Consider the following 24,333-nt stretch of genomic DNA (forward strand, 5'->3'; position numbering starts at 1 on the left):
GTCAAAGCTTTATCAGGGCAATGTAAACAGTGCAATGGTGTGACTCAATTATTCTTTTTACAATGTGAAATAAGTAGGAGCAGCAGAGCCATATTGTGTGTGTTTGGTTTAGTGTTGGAAGGATTAAAGCTGCTTTTCTCCAAATGAGATGACACTGGTTTATGAGCAGCTTGGCCAACACTTTTATAGGCTAAATCCACCCTGCTTTTATAGCATACACTATTTATCAGCTCCACACAAGCCTTCACTTTTATGGCCTCCTGTCACCTTTGCCCCTCACCCTACGTGAGCTTTCCCCCGCCTCTGCTTCGAACAAAGACTCTCAACAGATTGGGTAAAAAAAGGCAAAATATCGAATATGTCACATATAGAGTTTATTACCGGTTGACAAATCATGACTGCAATTAATAATACACTTTTATAAATAAAAATAAATAATAGCCGGCAAAGATACTTGTGTTTGAATTATTTCAATTATGGAAAATTGCGGACAAGTGGTATTTGTGATAATTTTTGTTCTTATCAGACAGGAGATGTAAAACAAATTCTTACAAACACAATGAATTATGATCATTATAAGTTTCTAAGTGAGTCCAGATGGAGTGTGAGAGCTTACCTGCCCTCCCTCCCTCTGACTGGTGCACCGACTGTCACTTGGCTGTTGTTCATTAACGTATGGAGGGCAGGTAGACCAGCCTGTAGCAAGGTGGAAGTTTATTGATCTCAGGCTCACACTCAAGGAACAACTGGTGTTAAGACAGCAAGTGTCTTTCGTAGTAAAAGTGGTTGGATCTCAATCAAAGTTTCTCTTCTTCTGGATGCTGGACAATCAAGACTTCTGCAAAAGAGTTCACGTCTGTTTCTGGAACCATTTCGTCAATGGAGAGGATCTTTTCCGTCGTACAAATGTAAAAACATACCTTCAGCCATTTTTTATCTGAACAGGTTGATATATACTGTTTGTCATGTAGAAACGGTGGATAAGACCGTAAAAACTCAAGGAACAAGATGTACAGCTCACACAGTTTACCCTACCTGGGAGTGTTAGTAATGGTGGTGGTCGCCAACAAGATGCTGGAGGAGTGTTTGTCATCAAAGCGTGAGTTCACCATGAATGTTGTGCTTCTGGAGGACGACACTTATGGATGGAGTCGGAAGTTTGTGCAGAGTGCTTTGGAAGCAGCCATCGAAGAGGACAGGCAGGAGAACATTAAACATGGTATGGACCGACCCTAACCCTAACCCTATGAAAGGCTGAATGAATCTTACAGAGAACAATCATTTGATACAATCTGGAGCAGCCAAAATGATTAAACCTAATAATAAAGAATCAATCATGACTGTCAGAAGGAATTTACATTTTATGAGGAGAGTTATATCGCTGGACATCAGCTTTAAACCTGGAAGTGATAGCAGCCACTGGAAAACCATTAAAACAGAAGTCAAGGTGGCTGCTTATGAATGTATTAACTAGTTCCTCTGCATACTGTTGAGTGATAAGGCATCAACTGTTGAGTAAATAATAAAATAACTTAATTTAAAACTAAAATCAGGCCCAAATGGTTTTGTTTATTAACTTATATATATATTAACTTATTTGGATTAATGGTTTACTTTAGATGTCATTTTACTTGTCCTTATTTGCTGGATGAAACTTTTTACAAATAAATAACCTTTTAAATGGACTCATAACATTATTAGTCTTTTAAATTAAATTTAGAATGGACTTATTTACATTTCACAAATACTTTAGGACATGTAGTCGATGTAACAGAATGTTTTCTAGAAGGTTTGAATGTGGGGGCAAGGCAGGGACATTGGTTTTGTGCAACATTTGAGATATTTCAGTATTAGTGCTGATTTGTCCTGACTTTGGTCCTGAACACCAAAGAATACCTTTTTTGAGACAGAACTTTGAGAAACCTAAACTTGATTTGTCTCAACTAGTAGCTAGTAACAAGTAGCTGTACAATAACTCAAGAACTAGCTAGATAAAATAGGCAAATGCTAGAAACATTTTGATTTAAATAAAGAACATTATGATCAAAGAATAAATAGTAAAGACCTGACATTCAATGATAATCAGTGCTTCACATAATTTCAGTACTATGGACATATTGTTGTTGGTACGTAAAGGTAAGGAGGTTTGGTTTGGTACCCAACCATGTGCATTGAGAATTCCCTCTATGAAAACCTTGGAAACCTGACTTTAAAATGTAAACAAAATAAAACAAGAATTTCGAACCTGGCTTTTGAGTCATGAATTATAATTAACACATATTTTATTAGATAATGAGTCGTTTTTATTTGCTATAACTTATTCTTACTTTGATATTTTTGCGCCTGGCTTGCACATTGAAAGAATACAGGTAAACATATAAATAAATCAGTGGTGAAGCTGTCTATCAAATATGTTGTTATAACTGAAGTTAGCTGTTATCATTTGTGCTTAGCTAGGCTAAAAAGCGTCTCAAGGGAATCTCTCCTAAATTTAAGAAACTTCCTTTAAAATATTTGGTTTGTTATTGGCAGTACCCAAGTTGCTGAAATAAGCCATACAATGTGTGAAATTCATACCAAAAATAAGGTCATATAGGCTAGTCTTCTTAACATTATATTAAACTAATATATTATTTCTCGCTGCTGCTGTAAATGTCATTTTAGAAATTGTTGATTGGGACAAATCAAAGGCGGTATTTGGACCAGTGGCAGCTTGATTCAGTGTCATTTAATCTTGACGGCCATAAGAGATTAATGAGTTCAATTTTAATATGAATCACTCTTATCTTCTTTCCATTCCCCAAGGTTTAAACTTCACGTTGACAGCAAACTACAACGGGTTCAACACCACTGTGTACAACCGGCAGGGCTGTGGCAGCAGCACCTGTGAGGGGGTGGCGATACTCAAATTACTGCATGTGAGTGGTCAAAAGATGTCAAATTCGACTGTTGAATACCAAGGATGAGATGCATTAAAGGTCCCTTATTATACTGTTTTTCATCAATATATTATAGGTCTCAGATATATACAAAACATGTCTCTGAGGTGTTTGGCTCCAAATACCAAACAGATCATTGCAGCATCCCATAATCCCCTCTGTTTCAGCCCTGTTTCTAAAGTGCTGATTCTCTGTCTGTTACTTTAGATGAAAATAAGGAGCCCCTCCCCACGCCCCTCTGAGAGATATTTGGTTACAAAGAACACAATGGTGCTCTAGGAGGAGATTCAGGTGATAAGGTGGGGGGGGGGGGGGGGTTACCTTGGTTGGTGATTGGCTAATGGTTATACAAGCCAAAACATCGTTATGACATCATAAAGTGGCCAAAATCTGATCAGCTCATTTTCAGACAGGTTTTTCTATAAATGGATCAGGACAAAAAGAGAGAGAATCTTTTTTTCCTGAAACGTTCAGAATCTCTTTACACAGAGGGGACACATGTTTATGTATAAAAGACATGACAAAGTGGATTTTGCATAATAGGTGACCTTTAAGAGTATTAGAGGTTGTCTTTTGGTGCATTCATTGAGGCCAATTTATTATACGTTTCTGCAGTAAAAACGCTTAAAGGTAAAGACTCACTGAGAGATTAAAAAAATTTGCAAGGACAATTTGGTGCCTGAAAACAAGAAACCAGAACCTCAATCTGTTATTCTGTGTTTCCTTTTACCGTTGTCCTCTTCGTCCTTGGAAAATCTCATTTTTTAAAAGTGAGCTACTGTTGATGGTGATAAGATCAAGGAATTAAACTTTGCTGTGTTCATACTGGAGGCTGTGGCTTAGTGCTCGATAACAAGTTCCCTATTTGTGATACGATAGTTTATCATCTCTGGATTAGTCTCTAGCTGGCACAGTTACGTAACTATTGCTTCATGACATGACATGATTAACAAAATGATAAATTTGTCATTTAGCCAAACTATTTCAAGGAAGGTTACTTAACAGCGCGTCCACACAGCGGTGTTGGAAAAAGCTTGCCGGCGGGCGTGTCGACCAACAACCAATCACATGAATCTCCCGCCCCTGACACACAAGCAGCGGTTTAATTGGCTAGAGCTTGTACTAGCATATGATTTGATTGGCTGACGCTTCTGCCGAGGCTTCAAAAGTTGAACATTGCTCAACTTTTGCAGCCTGAAACGCCAGAAAAGCTCCGCTCTGCTTCCCACAATGCAGTTCGAAGAAGCTTTCAACGCCGCTGTGTGGACGGGCCTTAAGGCTGCTAGGAAGGTGTGACTCTCTTACTGTAACTGGGGAAGTTTTGTGGTGATATATATTAGTTGAAGAGGCACTATTATGCTTTTTGGGGGGTTTTCCCTTACCTGTAGTTTGTTCTATAGGTTTTTGTGCATGCAAATGGTCTGCAAAGGCTAAAATCCCAAAGTGTCCCTGAAACTCTTCCATTGGACTCCTTTGATTACATCTGTAACATAGTGACATCACTTATAAGGCCTTTTTGATGACAGAATTATGTATCTTTCTGCAGAATATGGGTGAAGTTGGATGCGTCATGCTGGGGCCTTCTTGCACTTATGCCACCTTCCAGTTAGTGGAGTGAGTATGACTCTGTTTCTTTTTGATTATCCACCATCAAAGAACTTTCTGATGTTTTACTTTTAAACCCCCCCTCCTGTTATCCACCTCAGTGATGAGATTGGTTTGAGCCTGAGCATTCCCATCATCTCAGCTGGGAGCTTCGGCCTCTCCTGTGACTATAAACCCAAACTGACCCGAATTCTGCCTCCGGCTCGCAAGATCGCAGACTTTTTCATCAACTTCCTGAAGGAAGAGTTGGATTTTAAGTATCCTTGGAAGCAAGTCTATGTCTACAAGAAACCCATCAACGCATCTGAGGACTGCTTCTGGTGGGACAATACAGTTTATCAGATTGACTTTGGTCGGATCATTCAGCGCTGCAGCATGTGTACATCTTTTTAATTTTGCGCCCTTGCTTTTATCACAGGTATATCAATGCATTGGAAGCTCCCTCTGCCAGGTTTGCCTCACAGACATCCAGAGAGATGCTGCGTGGAGAGGTAGAACTGAAGAAAGCACTTAACGATAAGAAAAGACACAGCAACAGTGAGTATTTGTTAAAGTTACACCATAATGCATGAAGTTTTTCCACCTGAGATTCAATAAAACTTGAAAACCAAATGTCGACCTCAAAGGCAAATGTTAAAAATCCCCTACAGATTAATTGAAGGATGTATAAATACTTCCCTATGTATGGTTTAGCAAGATTTAACAAGAACATAAACGGTAAAAAACACTTCTAGTGACAAGGATTGCAAAGACAAGTCAGGATATTCATGAGATTGAGACATTTAAGGGATATTTTGAGGTAGTGTCCTTATTTGCTACCCCTAAATTCACATGTGTAAAGCTTAAAAATACCCTTTCTGTCATAATGAAACTGGTTTATTTATCTCAGTTTTCATCCTATGTGGGAGCCCTGACGACGTTGTTTCAATAAAGGGGAAGATGGGCCCGATCGATCCGGACATCATGTTCATTCTCATCGATATTTACAAGTAAGCACATCTACTTCATGAGTATGTTCAGTGTCGGCCCCTCTGTTGTTTCCCCGACTCAGACTGTAAGGAATCTGGGTGTGACCCTAGATAACAACCTGTCCTTCACTGCAATCATCACTGCTACAACCCGCTGCTGCAGATACACTCTTTACAACATCAGGAGGATACGTCCCCTCCTGACCCAGAAAGCGACGCAACTTCTGGTCCAGGCTCTCGTCATCTCACGCCTAGACTACTGCAACTCCCTCCTGGCTGGTCTACCTGCATGTGCAGTCCGACCTCTGCAGCTCATCCAGAATGAAGCGGCTCGTCTGGTCTTCAACCTTCCTAAATTCTCCCACATCACACCGCTCCTCCGCTCCCTTCACTGGCTTCGAGTAACTGCTAGAATCCACTTCAAGACATTGGTACTTGCCAACACAGTCTCATGGCATTTCGTGTTATAGTCACGAAATTAATCTATTGATTCGTGTTCACCAACACGATTTCGCCATTTTTTTCGTGTCACACAGAACGATTTTAAAAGCAATGTAAATAATAATAAATTAGAAGGAAAAAAAGATGACAAAAAATACAGATTTCAGTATTCTGAGGCTCTGAGCCCCATTTCTTTTCCTTGCGGACGGCAAAAAAACTCCGACATTATACAATTTAAAATAAAAGGGATAGGGTTAGGCTTAGGGTAAGATATTGAGTAAGAAAATGTGTTTATGAACCACACAGCTTCTGGTATTCCAAGACCCGACCGGACAAAAAGACGTGGTGCAGGCACGAAACATACTACCAATAGAAATACATTGCTTTTAAAATCGTTCTGTGTGACACGAAAAAAATGCGAAAATCGTGTTGGTGAACACGAATCAATAGATTAAATTAATTTCGTGACTATAACACGAAATGCCGTGAGACTGGGTTGTACTTGCGTACCATGCTGTGAATGGATCTGGCCCTTCCTACATCCAGGACATGGTTAAACCATACACCCCAGCACGTGCACCCGCACTGCGAGGGGGACCCAAGTTCCCATCAGCGAAAACACATCGGTTTGCTATCCTGGCTCCAAAATGGTGGAATGAGCTCCCCATTGACATCAGGACAGCAGAAAGCTTACACATCTTCCGGCGCAGACTGAAAACTCATCTCTTTCGACTCCACTTCGAGCGATATAATTACTTACTTATATACTAACAAAGGACTGGCTTATCTAAAACTAGTTGAGTAGCACTTGAAATGTTTTGGCTCTATGAAACCTGATGTACTTATATGATTCTGTTTTCTTCAAGCTTGTATCTTCTTGGTCGAATGCACTTATTGTAAGTCGCTTTGGATAAAAGCGTCAGCTAAATGCAATGTAATGTAATGTAATGTGTTAAAAAAGACTTCTGAATTGATGGTAAAACCTTTTTTCTTCGGCAAGTAAAGATGTAGCACAATGCCACCTGTTGAAGCCATTTTGCATTTCTATCTTATTTCTATTTATAATAAAATATTATGAATGTTTTGTATATGATGTTTTATTATTTATATGTATTATTGTTTTTGATTGATGCCGACTATCAATGTATTATTATGGTGACGTCACATAGGCGTGGTTTTGGCCCTTTAATAGACGACAGGTGACAGGTGCTCACGATGAGTGGAAGGCAAACAATTTATTAACCGCACGATAGAGACCGCATTGTGAAATCTGAATGAGTAAATGTACCCAAGATATACCCCTTATGGCTTCGAATCTTTTGTTAAAGAGTTTAGAGTTTTGTTTAGCATTATGTCAGTTTTTAAATAAATGGCGATATCTGATCATTAATGTGGATGCGCGTAGATTTTTCTAACACCACCCTTTACCTTACTTTACCTTCCTGTAGCCCGGAGTATTACCTCAACACAACATCTATAAAGGCCATGCAAGATGTTGTGGTTGTCACTCTGCCACCAAGGAACTACACCTCTGGATCTCACTCAAAATACAACGACACGGTGAGCAGCGTTTTTACTAAACACTGCGAATGGAAAAAAGTTACCGAATTGTTTGATGTTATTGTGAGTTTTTCTATTTGATGGGCAGATTAACGACTATGTGGCTGGGTATCATGACGGGGCCTTGCTGTTTGGCAAAGTGCTCAGAGAGACGATGCTGGGTCAGCGCGATGACAGAATCTACGATGTGCCTCTGAGTGACAACCCTTTTGGAAACACCTCTTTTTACGGTGTGTATATGATTAGTGACAACTCGAGGTTAGAAAAGACAATGGGGGACAGAAATGTAATGCAGGAGAAATGTAATATACTAGTTTTGCAGTTCTTCTGCCCCTGTGTAAAAGCAAGATTCAACCGTTAATACTACATTAGTTGAATTGCAAACTAATTTAGGTTGCAGAAAGTAATGAACAGACCTTCATATCCTTCCACATGTCAGGGCCCTTTTACAACAGCCAGACATCCAGGATGGTCTGAGGCTCTGGAGATTATATATTGCAATTTTTCATATTTCTCTAGGTGGAGTTTGTTAAAAGACAGTGCCTGTAAATGCTTAAAAGTGCCACAGAACTTACAGATAAAGTGAAATGGTGGACTGCTTTCTAGTACATCTCCACTTGTAGTGCTTACTAATTTTGAAAAATCTAAATGAAAGTTAAATGTTGGGGCTACAACTGTTAGGGGAACTATTTGATAACGTCAAGGCCAGAGCTTGAGATCCATAGCACAACTTGCACCACTTCTGATGTTCATTTTCATGAGTTTTCAAGAACTTCCTGCAAATTGAAAATGCTATTTAGTGTATTATGTATTGGTATCTGTTTTGATAATCGAGTATTGCTGTTTTTGCAAGGAATCAATTACATAATATTATATTGTAACTATGGCATTTCCAGAAAAAAACTAATATTGTCTTGTGTTTGTGTGTATTTGCTTCCAACAGGTATGGGAGGACACTATGTGATCGATGAGTACGGTGACAGAGATGTTAACTTCTCTATGATTTACACATCAACTGAAACTGGCATGGTAAGGCGATTTCCATTCAGCCTTTATCAGTCAATTACTTTACCCTTTTCCCCTATTTATCTTTTTTTTAATACTTGTTTTTGGTCTTTTTCTCCAGTACGAAACCCTGTTACTGTTTGACACTTCACGAAATAAAACCATAGTGATTGACCAAAACCCCACCCTGCGCTGGCATGGTCGCCTGCCTAATGACGAGCCAAAAACCCCAGATGGTAATAAACAAACACACACACACACAAGGGTGTAACTTTGGTTTGAGAAGTGGGGGGGACACAAAACAGGGGGTCCTCCGCAATGAAATATTTTCTCAATTTAATTCCATTTCCTGCCTTTCTACAAATATATTAGGGACTATAGTGTTAACAAATCCAAGACAAATGTGTAGTGTATATAATGAGTGTGCACACTTATCTAGTATCCTATCCATGTGAACCTGTTTTATTTGTGATTACCTGACATCCTCTAGGGGGGTCCGGGGGCATGCACCCCGGGAAGATTTGTTTCTTTAAATTGAAGTTGAATGCATCAATCTGGTGCACTTTGAGGGCAACATTAAGAGATTTATGGATACAGTTCTCAACACTCATGAAACAGAACTGTATATATTTCAATAATCAAAAAGCCATTAGAATATGCTCACAAGCAATAACAAATCATTGATAAACTCCTGTCTCCTATCTTTATCTTACCTAGTCTGCATTTTTTCTTTTTATTTATGCATATTTGACTAATCACTCCCCTTTCAAACTGTGTTTTTTATTTTTGTACTGACCTATAGTACACATTGGAAGGATTTCTTAACTTATTTTATATACAACTATATATTACATAGATGGAAATATTTGTTTACATAGATGACCAAACCGTTTGAGACCCACTGAGATAACTAGACTAAAGTTTACAACCTAATCACTCAGAGAGTCCTTTACCTCCCTGAGCTGACGTTATTTCTCTCAGTCCGACAGGAGAGAGCTCTCCCTCTCCTTATTGTTGAAACAGCTTCTAATTCTCCGTTAGCTCCGAGCTAGCACCAGATGCTAACAACAACCCACGTAACTCTCTCAGTCTCTCTCTCTCTCTCTCTCTCTCTCTCTCTGTCTCTCTCTCTCTGTCTCTCTCTCTCTGTCTCTCTCTCTGTCTCTCTCTCTCTCTATTTCTCTCTCTCGCTCAGTCTCTCAAAGTCCGACAGGAAAGAGCTCTCCCTCTCCTTATTGTTGAAACAGCTACTAATCTCCATTAGCTCCGAGCTAGCACCAAATGCTAACAACAACCCCCGTAACTCTCTATGTCTCTCTCTGTCTCTCTCTCTTTCTATCTCTCTCTCACAAGATGCGCTCGTGCCACACACACACACACAGACGCTCCTCCGTGACGATGACCGCTTGCGTAAAAAAAAAAAAAAAAAAATGTAAAAGTGGGGGGGACACAAATGGGATTTTGAAAAGTGGGGGGGACATGTCCCCCCTGTCCCCAGTGGAAATTACGCCCATGCACACACACACACACACACACACACACACACACACACACACACACACACACACACACACACACACACACACACACACACACACACACACACACACACTTAAATTGACTAGATTTTCCAAGGCTTATATTAAAGGCTTTCTCAATGCCAGTGTGTATCTGTTTGATTGAGTCATTTCTCAAATTAGTTTTTCTCCTGCAAGGTTGATAACACCATTGAGGTCTCTTAGATATAAGTTAGAAATATAGTGTAATTTCACTGTCATCAATGTATTCATGATATGACTGTATGCTTTTTGGTCATAACACGTTGTGTGTGCTTCCAGGTTTGAATATGCAGGACGTGATTGTGATCGTTCTGAGTCTCAGTGTTGTCGTGGTAACGGCCATCGCTCTCATCTTCTACAGGTAAACAGCCGACACGCTTGACAGCTGTTTTACACGTGTGATATGTTGTATCAATAAAGTTGAATTTGACAAGACAAATCATCAGATAGCTGCATTAAGAACAAGATAGATTAGTTCTTAATAAAATGTTTTTCGAATCAGTGACATAAGGTTATTGACGGTGGAGCAACAAAGGCCAGTTTTAATTGATTTCATTGAGCTGAAACACCAAAATAATCAGCGTTTTCTTCATGTTTGCATTTGTGTGTCCTCTTTACCCCCGTCCTCATTCTGTTTGTATGTACTATTTGTTTTTTAATGTTAGACAGAACAGGAAAGTGCGTCTTTTGCAAAAGAAGTGGTCTCACATAAACCCGCTTCTGATTAGTCCACTGGATGAGAAGGAGGTGTCTCTGAAGGTAAACATCAATCAGCTGTTTCCTACGTCCAGTAAGAGAAGGACACACAATTAGATAGTTGCATGTTTGTGATCAACAGTTTTGTAAACATTTGGAGTTATTTTTCTGATTTCCTACCCCTACCTTGTGGTAAAATTATATTTTCATCCTCCTGGCCTCAGCAGAAAGGGGGGTCCTCAAAACGTAGTTTGGGTTGATGGTCCTTACAATTGTAGCAAAACATGTATGTGTGTGTGCATGTATGTAACAGATCGATGAAGATAAGAGGAAAGACAGCACGTTCTTCAACCATCGTGGCCGCTATGACAAGAAGGTACGATCAAAAGCCATTTTGATTTGTAAAAACAAAGAAATAATTAAGTATTTTCACTCAGTGTTAATGTATGTCTTATTCCTCTATATCTTTTAGCCTGTTATCCTGAAAGAGATGAAACAAACAGACGGAGACTTCACAGAGGACCAAAGGATTGAGCTAAACACTGTAAGACACCAATTTATTATACCTCTTTTTAATCAAACTAAACACTTTTTGGTCCACCCACCTGCACCTTTTTCTCCACTTGTAGCTCAACATAATATATTGATCTTTGTCCTAATGATAAATCAGAAGAATGTGAATGAGAGAGCATTTGTATTATTGTAAATGATGCATGACTGCCATTTTAGCTGCCTATAACCCCTTAATTTTCTCCTCACTTCAATATCTTCATGTTTCAGCTGCTACGGATAGATTACTACAACCTGACCAAGTTCTACGGCACGGTGAAGTTTGAGTACGGCGTTTTTGGAGTGTTTGAGCTCTGTCAGAGGGGCTCACTCAGGGTAAGAGCAGACCATCACTAACACTTACTTTCCCTGCATATCATATCCTTTTTTTGTACAGCACTTTTCATTTACACGATGCAGCCGAAAGGGATTCAACAATAAGGCATAAAGAATTATACAAACCAAAAATAGGACATTAGATTCAGGTCAAACGCTAAAACACAAGTAAAATCATTTTTCTGGAGATCCACACATTTTATATAGTTTAAAGGTGGGGTAGGTAAGTTTGAGAAACTGGCTCGAGATACACTTTTTGTTATATTCCATGGAATGCTCTTAACATCCCGATAGCAATGAATATCTTAAGTGCTTTGACAAAAAATCCATAAAAAATGTCATCTGTAGAAGCCGTAGTACTGTAAAAAGCACGACCAATCATCTGAGCCGGCCCGGCTAAAATAACTGGATGGCCTACCTGCCTGTCAGCCTTCCATCTCGTGCACAAACTTATCTCGTGCCCTCATTGGTCATGTGCGCGTTCGTGTGTGTTGGAGGAGGGGCTCTGTAAGGAAGTGGCAGATTTTTTCCGGTTGTGTATTTTCAAATTCTAGCGCACTCGAGCTGGTTTCTCCAAAATTACCTACCCCACCTTTAACTATGCGCCTTCTTTAATTAAATATCTTGAACATGATTCCAAATAGTCGTATCAGGTGGTATACCTTAGTTTGAGCTCTATAGCTACATGTTATCAGCAGCAAAATCCACAAAAGAGTCAAAATATATAAGGATCCATGTGTCAAAAGATAACTATTACATTTATTTATTAAAATACACATGACTTATATGTAGATATATAAGCCTGGTGGATTTATAGGTGTATTTAAATTTGTCTTGTTGTCATAGTAGCTGTTATTGTGTCTTACTTTATTGTATCTTCTTCCTTTTTATTATCTCTCTGTCTCCCTCTTTTATTACCTTTTTAAATCTTTTTGACCTCCTTTTGTGAATGGTGGTGCACTGCTTTCGATAGTATACTCTTGTGCAATGTTGATCTGACTTTCTCAACGTTAAATCACTATAGTAGGCTGCATGTGGTTTATGACTCACAATGACTTTACTGTTCATTTGATAAGTCATGGAGACACAGTTGAAGGAGCACTTAAAGGATGTTAAATGCACATAATGAGATAAAAAAACGTCTTTATCTGTTTTTTTCTGCCGCAGTACATTCTGAATGACAGGATCTCCTACCCAGATGAAACCTTCATGGACATGGAGTTTAAGATATCAGTCATGTATGATATAGCAAAGGTATTGCCTGTTTTTTTTGTTTTGTAATTCACTAAACTGGATCTAAAAGGGAAAAAAGTTCTGCATAAGTCAGACGAAACACACTTTTATCTAATTTTATTCTGCAGTATCTTCCAAGTGGCCTGATTTATTTAGTTTAATGTGTTTTAAGGATAGAAATGTGTGTACTTTTACTTAACCTTCATGCATTTCAAGGAGAGTTAAGTGATACAACAAGTGGTGGCATATAATGAAGTACTCAAGTTCTGTACAATTTTAAGATACTTGTACTTTTATTTTGTAATTTCTTGCTAATTATACTTCTTCTCCACTTATTTTTGGAAGCCAATATTTTACTTTTGTATCCATTACATTCATTTGACAGCTTTCCAGGTACAATATAGATTCAGGTTATAAGCTCAAGCCAAAAATAAATGAACTCTAATAAATAATTATAGGTTAAGACATCAAGCAGCAGTATATGAAGTAATTCAAATAAGCTCCACTTTTACTTGCTGTTATAAACACATTGATGCATTAATAATCATAATTCAGAAATGTAATATATATGGTTTAATGCACTAGGAGTTATTTGAAGTCAATACTTTTAGACTTTTACTTAAGTAAGATTTTGAATGCAGGTCTTTTACTTGGAAAACAGAACTTAAACACTTCAGTATTACTACTTTCACTTAAGTAAGAGCTCTGAGTACTGATTCTATCACTGGATACAAGACATGCCAACTCTGTGTAACCATCTTGGTCCGTTCTCTCTTCTACTTGCTTTATATCTTCTTTAGGGCATGTCATATCTCCACTCCAGTAACATCGAGGTCCACGGTCGCCTCAAGTCCACCAACTGTGTGGTCGACAACCGCATGGTGGTGAAGATCACTGACTTTGGCTGTCACACCATCCTGAGTCCAGGCAGAGGTGAAAAAAAGTGTTTCATCCTCATTGAGGTCGATATTTATCAACTATATAGGTCACCTATTATGCAAAATCCACTTTTTCATGTCTTTTATACATCAACATGTGTCCCCTCTGTGTAAAGAGATTCTGAAATGTTCAGGAAAAAGATTTGCTCACTTTTTGTCCTGATCCATTTATATAAAAACCTGTCTGAAAATGAGCTGATCAGATTTTGGCCACTTTATGATGTCATAACGATCTTTTGGCTTGAGTAACCATTAGCCAATCAGCAACCAAGGTAACCCCCCTCCCCCCTTATCACCTGAATCTCCTCCTAGAGCACCATTGTGTTCTTTTTAACCAAATATCTCTCAGAGGGGCGTGGGGAGGGGCTCCTTATTTTCATCTAAAGTAACAGACAGAGAATCAGCACTTTGGAAACAGGGCTGAAACAGAGGGGATTATGGGATGCTGCAATGATCTGTTTGGTGTTTGGAGCTAAACACTTCAGAGACTTTTTTTTATATATCTGAGACCTATAATATATTGATGAAAAACAGTATAATAGGGGACCTTTAAAATTGAGAATAAAGTCAGCATCCACTCACCTCTTCTCTCCTTTCTTAGATGTGTGGACGTCCCCGGAGCACCTTCGTAAAGATGGAGTCTCTCAAAAAGGCGACGTCTACAGTTATGCCATCATTGCTCATGAGATCGTTATGAGGCAACCCCCGTTCTACACACAGAACTGCTCTGATCCTGCAGGTAGGCCCAGATCGTTTGGTACACCGTTAAACTGCAATAGACAACAAAATAAACAAAAATGGATACACTGACAAACAGTTTACAGTGAGATATTAATGTGACCATAGTGATCACCCCCACTCCCATTGATTATTGTTATGAAATTCCTTTAGAGAAGCTCTACAGAGTGCAGAATCCCAGAGACATGAGCGTCTTCAGACCGGACCTCATCTTTGAAGGTGCGTCAGAAAGAGAGATCGAGGTAAGAGAGCCACCAAACACAAGCGCTTACGGTAACAGTCCAGGTGACGGTTTATAAAGTAAAGCTGCTTGGACTTATCATAATTGAATGAAGAAGACCAAACCCTCCCTCCTTTTTTCTCTTTGCCCGGATACAGCTGTACATGCTGATAAAAAACTGCTGGGATGAAGACCCAGAGCGACGGCCAGATTTTAAGAGAATAGAGTTAACTCTGGGTAAAATATTCAGGTACGTCAAAATCTCATCCATTCGATTTTTTTCATTTTAAAGGTCCCATGTCATGCTTTTCCGGTTATTACCCGTCCCCTTGTGTGTTATGAAGGTTTGTATGCATGTAAACGGTCTGCAGAGTCAAAAACCCTCAAAGTACACCCTGTAGCGAGTAAAACTCTAACACAGAAAAGACCTGTCTATGCTGCCCCAGAACGCCTCGTTGGAGATTTCTCATTTTCCATTTGTTTCTTCCGGGAACCGCATGACGTCATGCGGTTCCCGGAACCAAAATGGACCAATCCGCGGAGCTCCTCACACACCAGGATCCCTTGGCGTCACCATCAAACGCAGTGGGGGGACCTTTAGCGTAAATGTTCAACTAACAGGAAGTCCCATTGACTAGCTCCCTGGTTGGTAATAGACGAGTTGGGATAGTGGAGAAATGCTCTCCGCAGACCCATTCTCACAGCGTTTATAAACCTTTTTCTTACTCAATATCAAGCCACACTTATTGTTTTTACTTCGGCTGTGAGTGTTTGTGTGTGCTCAGGATGAGTTTCACGCTGTCTCGCTGTATCGCCGACCCGGAAACCACACCAGTAAGCCAGCTCACTGAGCAGCGAGCCTCGCAACGTCCCGACCAATCAGAGCACACTGGGCTCACAGGGAGGGGGGGGGGCAGGAGCTCCAACAAGCCGTTTAGGACAGAGAGTGAATACACATACTATACAGAGATGCTGTATGAGAAACCAATGTGAGTTTGGAAAATTGCACAATATAAATCTATTTTAGTATACCTCAACAATGGAATTATGATCAGTAGAAATGGCCATGACATGGGACCTTTAACACTTCATGGTCAAATTTGATGTGGATATGTGATTTGGGGCAATATAAATCAAATGTTCTTGACTCATTTATTGAAGCATTCTGTGAACTGAAGGTACAGTTTCAATAAACACAATCTGCTGTGTTTGCAGGTGGGAAAGTGCCCAGGTGCCCCATTACAAATATCCTATCTGCTTTAACTATCTTGACTTAAGTTTCAAAGATACTGTCAGTCCTAAAGCATTCCTAAACGTCCTATCTTATCTTAACTCGTCCTGTCATGCCTGAATGCAGGGGCGGTTCTAGGGGGTAACACTGACCAGGGACCCCCCTGTGGCCCCCCTCCAAAAAAAAGTTTACAATATTATGATTTATTTGAACTAAATCCAATCAGTGACCCGGATGTACAGTGGAGATTAAACTGTTCATTACCTTATATAAAAGCAAATACTGTTTATGTTTTTTAATTCAATTGTCACTTAAAGTTACTAAAACAAATACTCTAAATGAAAAAAACTACTGAGACAAAGGACTGTAACTTACATTTACTAAAACAAATACCTTTATAAAAACATAAAACAATTACTGTATTCTATGTTTATTTTACACAATTACTTTATACTGTCTTTGTCATTTTAACCCGCTTTTATTGTGCCCCTCTAGAACCGCCCCTGCCTGAATGGCCACAATACTGCCTGTAACTTTGATTAAAAGATGGATAAAGCATAATATCAATGTCCCCCCTCACTGGCTAGGGTTGTAATGTTATGATGTTCCACAGTAACCTGCATAACCAGGCCACGGAGACGTACATGGACAATCTGATCCGCCGCCTGCAGATGTATTCAAGGACTCTGGAGAATCTGGTGGAGGAGCGAACGTCTCTGTACAAAGCTGAGAGGGACCGAGCGGATCGCCTCAACTTTATGCTACTTCCTGGGTAGGTTTGGAGCGAATCTGATGATGTTTTGTTGGGGATGTCAACTGTCGTTTAGGAAAGGTTGTCTATTGCCATTTTAAAGCTGCACTCACACTGTACATGTTACATTTATTTTTAATTTAATATTCCATTCCCTGCACTTTTAATGTAAATAATATCCTGCTTTATATTGTGTCTAAAGCCCTTCAATAGTGTTTTATTGTCAGAGTTTATATATTTTGTATCTTCACGACCTACTGTATATTTTCTACATTTCCTAAATTGGGATCAATAAAGTACCTCTTATCTTATCTTTTGTTTAAGGATGAAATATTTAAGGGTTGATACTGAAAAAACCCTCTGAGTATTTGATTTTATGTTTATGCTGTATTTGCATTAAAATGTCTATGTCATATTCCCTGAACTGTATTATAATTTTTTTAATATATATTTGATTTAGCATTAAAAGTACAAAATATACAATTACAGAATAAGAAAGGGACAGAAACATAATGCTCACTTTCAGTTTTCTATTTTAAACATTACACCCCCCATCCCCACCCTGCCTCGACCTCAGGTAAGAAACAAAATTAAGCACACAAAAAATTCTAAATAAATTCTAAATAAATAATAATAATAATAATAATAATAATAATAATAATAATAATAATAATAATAATAATAATAATAATAATAATAATAATAATAATAATAATAATAAGGAAAAACTGTAAGCAAAAATATTCTTACCATAAGAATAATATGAACCAAAAGGACTCAGTCATCTGATCTGTTCCCTAGGGGATTAATAAAGGTTATTTTTCTTCTTCATAATATCCAGAGTGCCTGAACTGTATTATTGTACCCTGTGTCTCCCCTCAGCCCAGTGGTGCGTTCACTGAAGGAAACGGGCCGAGTGGAGCCTGAACTGTTCGAGGAGGTGACCATCTACTTCAGCGACATTGTGGGATTCACCACATTGTGTCACTACAGCACCCCCATGGAGGTGGTGGACATGCTCAATGACATCTACAAGAACTTCGACAGCATCCTGGACCACCATGATGTCTACAAGGTTATATACATTTTAACGTACTATTTACCAATCAGTGGTAAAAGTCAAACTCAAAAGGGTCTCAGGCAGGATGTTACTGTTGTATTTATTGCTTTTTTATCTTAGAAGGTTGAACTCAGATTTAGTCTTAAAGGTGTCCTATCATGTAAAATGCACTTTTTTATGGTTTTATACATAAATATGTGTCCCCGGTGTGTCAGGGAACTTACAAAGTGTCAGAAAATAAAACCCACTCTTTTTTCCTCCGTACCCAAATCTCTAAAAACGGGGGAACAACGGAGCTGATCCAGATTTGCGTCCGATATGACGTAATATCGGAAATGTGGGCTTGCTTTACAGCCACGGCACTATCAGAAACGTTGCGATCAGAAATAATGCGCGACATGTTTTGGACGTAATATGGTCTGTGTTTACATTAGAAAGCATCGCTAACACTCAGAGCTAACCTGTACTGGAGAGAGCATGTGTAAAAAAGCAGGAAATAAAAAAAGGAACTCACCCTGCGAGAGAAAGAGCATTTGAGCTCCATACTGTTTCAGAAATAAACATGATATGGCATTTAATCACGGCAGCATTTAGCTGAGAACCTCCTGGGATCTGGGTCCTTTTAAAGCTAAGGACCCAGATCAGCAGTTCTCTAATGGCGCATTTCCACCACACGGTCGGCCTCGACCACGCTCGGTACTGCTTGGCCGCGTTGGGCCTTAACAGGGCCGGCTCACTTCATGCTGCGCTTCCATTACAGTTTAGGAACTGGGGTAGTTACTATAGTAACGCAGTGTAGGCGGAGCCGTGACGTCATCTTCAATGAGAACCCCAGAAAAACAACACAGCCGTTAGCTGTTAGCACTCAGAGCTCACAGCTCCTTATATATGTTCAGAAACTAGACAAAAGTTAAACAAGTACACACCACAGACTGCCTGTGTCATGGTGAATACAGTCGCTGCTTTATTTATGTCTGTATAGGCCGTTGTTGTGAGTGTGGACGGTCGGAGTATATATTGAGTTAACTTAGCCAATCTCCATTTAGAAAATACGCATTTTAAAAGGTTTTTCGCCTGCCGTCTGTCTGCAAACTTGCCAAAGTATTAATTCATGGTTTTTACTAACCGGTATCAGTATGTTGTTACTTCGGCATCATTTTGAAACGTGTATTACAATTAAATCACGGTCAAATATGTTCATCTTGTTGTAGTTGTAGCCCCCTTGCCAGCGATTCTCTCTCTAGTTTAGCATACTCAGCCCGACTCAGCCCTGTTTGTTGGCCCAGATAGAACCACAATTTTGTCGGGCCAGAAAAGAGGTGAAAAAGTGGCCCCGGGCCGGGCCGGGCCGTTACTAGGCCTAGTGGAAGCGCAACCAAAAACGGGCACGGCACGACACGGCACGCTTAAACCGCGCTCCGCGCCATGGTGGAAATGCGCCATAACAGGGCTGAAACAGAGGGATATGAGGGATTTCTAAAATGCATGATCTGTTTGGTATTTTGAGCAAAACACATCATAGACATGTTTTTATATATTTTTATATATCTGAGACCGATAATATATGCCTAAAAACAGCATAATAGGAGACCTTTAAAGGATACATTGTTTTTTATTTGTTTATTTCTTTTGAAATCTGTTTTCTATCTCTCAGGTTGAGACAATAGGCGATGCATACATGGTTGCATCAGGTTTGCCTAAACGCAACGGGGACCGGCACGCAGTGGACATCGCCCACATGGCCCTGGACATGCTGGCATTTGTCGGGACGTTTGAGTTGCAGCACCTGCCCGGCATCCCTCTGTGGATCCGTATCGGTGTGCATTCAGGTAATTTATCTATTTCTCATTTCCACCCACACATTCCCCAATGTTTCTTTACCTTTTTAAAAATGTAAGTGGGTTTATGTTACCCTTGGCCTTTTTGTTTATGTCTACGATGCTGTCGACTGGCAGCTTTAGACTATTCTCAGGAATTGTCAATGTAATACCCAGCTTTTTTTCTTTTTTTTCCTCTTGTATGCCATGTAAAGGTTTCGAGTACCTACTTACTGAATACTGTGTATGTCTTTGCTTTATTGTAACTAAAAGAAAAATTCAAAATAAAATGTTTAAAAAATAAATAAATAAATGTAAATGCGCAGTTATATACAAAGATCTAACACATCTTTCAGAAATCATAGATTATGTGTCAAAAGTAACAGTTATAGTATATGTTAGAGTAATAAAAACAGCATGTGGCAATAACACACTTGTACACTGCCAACTATTTACTAAAGTCCAAACCAGAAGTAAGCTCATAACTTTATATTTCAATTTGCATTTATTTTGCAAACTTACTGACATCTAGTGGTTGAACAGTATAAGTGATTAGCCAAAGATAAATCCGACACCATCTGTCACAGTTTGGTTACATTTTACCACTGATACTGATGCTTGTTTGTGTGTTTTGTGTGTAGGACCGTGTGCAGCAGGAGTGGTGGGGAACAAGATGCCACGCTATTGTCTTTTCGGAGATACAGTTAACACAGCCTCACGCATGGAGTCCACAGGCCTGCGTAAGAATCAAAACACACACACACACACACACACACACACACTCACACACTCACTCACTCACTCACTCACTCACTCACTCACTCACTCACTCACTCACTCACACCCTTTTCTTCGTGGTATTGTGGAAGGACCCCGCACTGTGACTGTGCTAACAAGATGCGAGCCCCACAACGTGATAAAGACAAACCCCTACACACACGCATTTTAACAGTCACATTATGGTTGGTTTATGACCGTAAGAGATCTGAGCGTTTGACTCTCATGATTCTTCTTCTTTCCAGCTCTGAGAATCCATTCCAGCCAGTCCACCATCAACATCCTGCAGAGGACAGACTGTAATTTTGAGTATGAACAAAGAGGCGAGACGTACCTGAAGGTTAGCCGGGTTTGCTTTTACTCTAAATGAATCCAGTTGTTTGTATCCAGTGTAAACTGTAAATATATTGTGTGCTACTCTTATTTCCTGTGTCAATATGTGACTGGCCTACAGGGTAAAGGCAAAGAGATGACATACTGGTTAACAGGAGTGACCGGGGGAAAATACAACCTGCCAACACCGCCAACAGCGTGAGTAAAATGCTGTCTAATCTATATGTAAACGCTGACACTTAATTATCTACTAATACGGAAAGATACACACTTTGCCCCCAAAGCCCCGATATTTCCTTCCAGCTCACTGTTGATATAAACAGCTAGATAACAACACTAAGTTTAATAGCAATGTTGGGACTTAATGGAACTGTAACAGAAGTATCAGGGATACAAACATTAATTCAAACAATTCATTTGTATTCAAAGGGTGCAGTTTTCCCAATTAATCTGGTATCTTCCCAAATGAAGAATCAATTACAAATGTTTAACTAGAGCTGAACACAAATGTATTTAATTTGGTTAATCATTAATATCATTATTATTTTCTAAATGGTTTTTACTAATTCTCTAATGTTTTATTATTGTTGTGGTGTTTTTTTATTTTATTTATGTCACATATTTTAGCATTTATTGTCTTATTAATGTCTTATTTCCATGCCTGTTTGCTCTGGCTTAATTGTGTTGCATTTGAAAAAAGAATCCGTAGCACACTTTGACCTCTTATATAAAAGGTGCTCAATAAATACACGATAATAATGATACTGTAATAATTATTAACCTACACAAACAAGTCATAAATTAGGGGTGGTTAATAATCACATGAATATAAATTGTTGATTAAGATAATAATACTTTTAAAATAATAATAATAATTAAATAATAATAAATATGAGTCAGATTTGTTATTGTTATTAATGATTATTATCAATATAAATATTTATATTATATAAATACAAAAATCATATTAATGGGATTATTACTCTACCCAATTTATGACTTTCTGTAGTCAAGCAGAAATTCTTAAAAAACTTGATTTTGGACAATTTGCTTATTTCTTTTCATTTTCTCAAAGATTCAAAGGTTTTATCATCATATGCACAAAGCTACAGTGTATAAATGGCAATGAAATTCTTCTGACCTGAGCTCCTCCAACAATGCAACATATATAATAAAATTAAAAAAAATTAAAAAGTAGTGCAAAAAGTCACTATACATTTGCATCTAAAATAAAAAATAATCTTTACTTTGTGCATCAGGGAGAACTTCCAGCGGCTGCAGCAGGACCTGGCGGAGATGATCGTGTCCAGTTTGGATAACCGTGGCCTTGGGAACGAGGGCTTCAAGAACAGGAATACCCTCTCCACCAAAATCAAACGGAGGGAAACCAACGGCAGCCTGCAGGGGAACGGCCTGCCAGAGTACTTCCACCTGGCCGTCACCGACAACCCGAGCACCTACCTGTGAGGAGAGGAGCTCTCCGTACAAAAACGGTCAAGAAACAGGCTTTGTAGAAAAGTCTGAATGAGCACTGCTGGGTTTCTTTGAGTGACAGTCAAGCAGCGGTGAAAAAATCAGGCGTGTTGAAAGGTAGACTCTTATATGTTGATGATACAAGTGCCTATACTATAGTTCTCTCTTTCCCCCCTCTCCTATATAAGATACCTGTTTATTTAGTCCCTTGTATTATTGTTATATATCATGAAAGATGTTTAGTTGTGGTGAAAGAAGTGCTATACATAAGCCACCCTTCTCTTTTTGTATGTGGGTCAGACAAAGTTTCACAAATGTAAGAGAATATTAATGTAGCTATGTGCATTGGGAGCTTCAAAGTCTGACATTTTAGCAGAAATAATGGCTATAAATTGTACCTGGAACTGTTTTGGGTGTATTTTGCGTATTAAATGTTTTTAAAATAAAAATAGGATGGGCTTATACCGTTTTGTTATATCTATCACACAACCATTGCCTTCTCCTTTTATATTATATACTATTATAAAACATATGGTAAGGAATCCATATAATGATATTGCATGTATTCTTCTTGACTTGACTTTATGAACAGCTGTCCGTTAATGTTTAGATGTCACCTGAAGGAAGCTCATTGATTGAGAAAGTTGGACTAAATTATTTACCATGTACATTTTCTTTTCTGCTGCAAAGACAGTGAAACTATATCCGAACAGTGCTTGTTATAATAAAGCAGACATCTGAGAATATTTATCTTTCACACCAAAACATCTAGAACATCAGAAATATATATTCTGTAATGATTTTGGTTTGTGTTTTATTAAATGATGTATGAAATATGACATGATATTCAGAGCACTTTTTTTGGTTTGTCTATTTAAAACACTTCACAAGAAAGTACACAGAACTGTAAACAGTCTTAAATGGAATTGCACAGAGGCAGAGAAGTAAATAAAAAGCAGTAGAAAAAGTATAAAAAAACATAAAAACATGGTGTAAAAGAAAGATAAATCCACAAATTGGATACAATGAGGGAAAACTCACCAGTATATACAATTAAAGGGGACCTATCATGCAAAATGCACTTTTGTACGTCTTTTATACATGAATATGTGTCCCCGGTGTTCCAGGGAACTCACCAAGTCAGAAAACACAACCCTCTCTATTTTCCTCCATACCCAAATCTCTAAAAAAGGGGCTGCAACGGATCTGATAAAAACTGATCCAGATTTGAACACTGTCCTGACGTTAGGACAGTGGCGCTACGGCTATTGGGCCAACTCCACCAATCAGGAGGAGACAGCCACGGCCATTGCCGTTCGAAAGCGCTGGAGACGCTGTAGTACATATGCCAGGCCTGTAAGTGGCGCTGTAGTCTGCCACAAAAGCAGCGAAGAAGACTTCCCGCCCATAGTTACCATGGTTACCCTTCTGTTTATTCTCCGCTGTGGCTTTCTTTCTCCCTCCCCGAGGCAAGCGTTTGCTCCCGCTGCAATGCAATCCCTCCCTGTCGAGGCAAGCACTGTAATTCTCTCCGGTTAGTCCACCAGCAGATGACAAACACCCACCTCTCCGCCTCTTCCAAGGAACGAGGGGACCGTGCGGCAGAGTTTCAGTTTCAGTTTGTTTCGCCGGTCAAGATGTCCGTTAAAGTTTAAATCTTCCGGACAAAATTAGAAAAGTGCCGGTCAAAGGTCTTCTTTGTTATTTATTGAGCTTTAAAACAAATGAATAACGACTCTATATAATAAAACACGAGGACGGAGATCTCTTTTTCTCCCCCTCTTCTGACAGCCCAGCAGCTGATCAGAGCACGGCTCACCTCTCCTGCAGGGGGGCGTGGTCAGCAGAATCAGACCCGTAGACAGCAAAAAGCACATAGAGTGAAATGAGGCATGGCTAAAATGCATGATCTGTTTGGTATTTTGAAAACAGAAACGTATAAATATACCTTATATAGGTATGGCCCTACAATATATCATTTAAATATAGCATGATAGGTCCACTTTAAGAAACACACACGCACGCACGTGCGTGTGCACACACACACACACACACACACACACACAATATTCTGGAGAACAAAAAGATTTTTTTGAAGATTTTT

At 39.1% G+C, this 24,333-nt stretch overlaps 1 protein-coding gene across 1 annotated transcript; it reads left to right on the top strand.

The window, feature by feature from the left end:
- Window positions 1-734: 734 nt before the first annotated feature.
- gucy2c (guanylate cyclase 2C) lies at window positions 735-23,399 on the top strand. The gene is made up of 27 exons (XM_034142282.1): window positions 735-1,219; window positions 2,806-2,918; window positions 4,486-4,553; window positions 4,646-4,864; window positions 4,963-5,081; window positions 5,434-5,533; window positions 7,402-7,513; window positions 7,602-7,743; window positions 8,457-8,542; window positions 8,640-8,754; window positions 10,357-10,438; window positions 10,743-10,836; window positions 11,087-11,149; window positions 11,246-11,317; window positions 11,554-11,658; window positions 12,826-12,912; window positions 13,692-13,824; window positions 14,431-14,568; window positions 14,721-14,809; window positions 14,946-15,037; window positions 16,632-16,790; window positions 17,652-17,844; window positions 19,484-19,658; window positions 20,288-20,386; window positions 20,669-20,763; window positions 20,878-20,954; window positions 22,016-23,399. Exons 1-27 carry the CDS (start codon window positions 1,009-1,011, stop codon window positions 22,221-22,223), a joined length of 3,246 nt encoding a protein of 1,081 aa, XP_033998173.1. The 5' UTR covers window positions 735-1,008; the 3' UTR covers window positions 22,224-23,399.
- Window positions 23,400-24,333: the final 934 nt, after the last annotated feature.

Source organism: Trematomus bernacchii, unplaced genomic scaffold (assembly GCF_902827165.1).
Source record: "Trematomus bernacchii unplaced genomic scaffold, fTreBer1.1, whole genome shotgun sequence".
Classification (NCBI taxonomy): domain Eukaryota; kingdom Metazoa; phylum Chordata; class Actinopteri; order Perciformes; family Nototheniidae; genus Trematomus; species Trematomus bernacchii.

Coding starts and splice junctions, on each gene's coding strand:
- gucy2c (XM_034142282.1), top strand. CDS start 1,009: ATGTACAGCTCACACAGTTTACCCTACCTGGGAGTGTTAGTAATGGTG. Junction 8,543..8,639: donor CATCAACTGAAACTGGCATG/GTAAGGCGATTT, acceptor CTTTTTCTCCAG/TACGAAACCCTGTTACTGTT. Junction 11,318..11,553: donor AAAGGATTGAGCTAAACACT/GTAAGACACCAA, acceptor TTCATGTTTCAG/CTGCTACGGATAGATTACTA.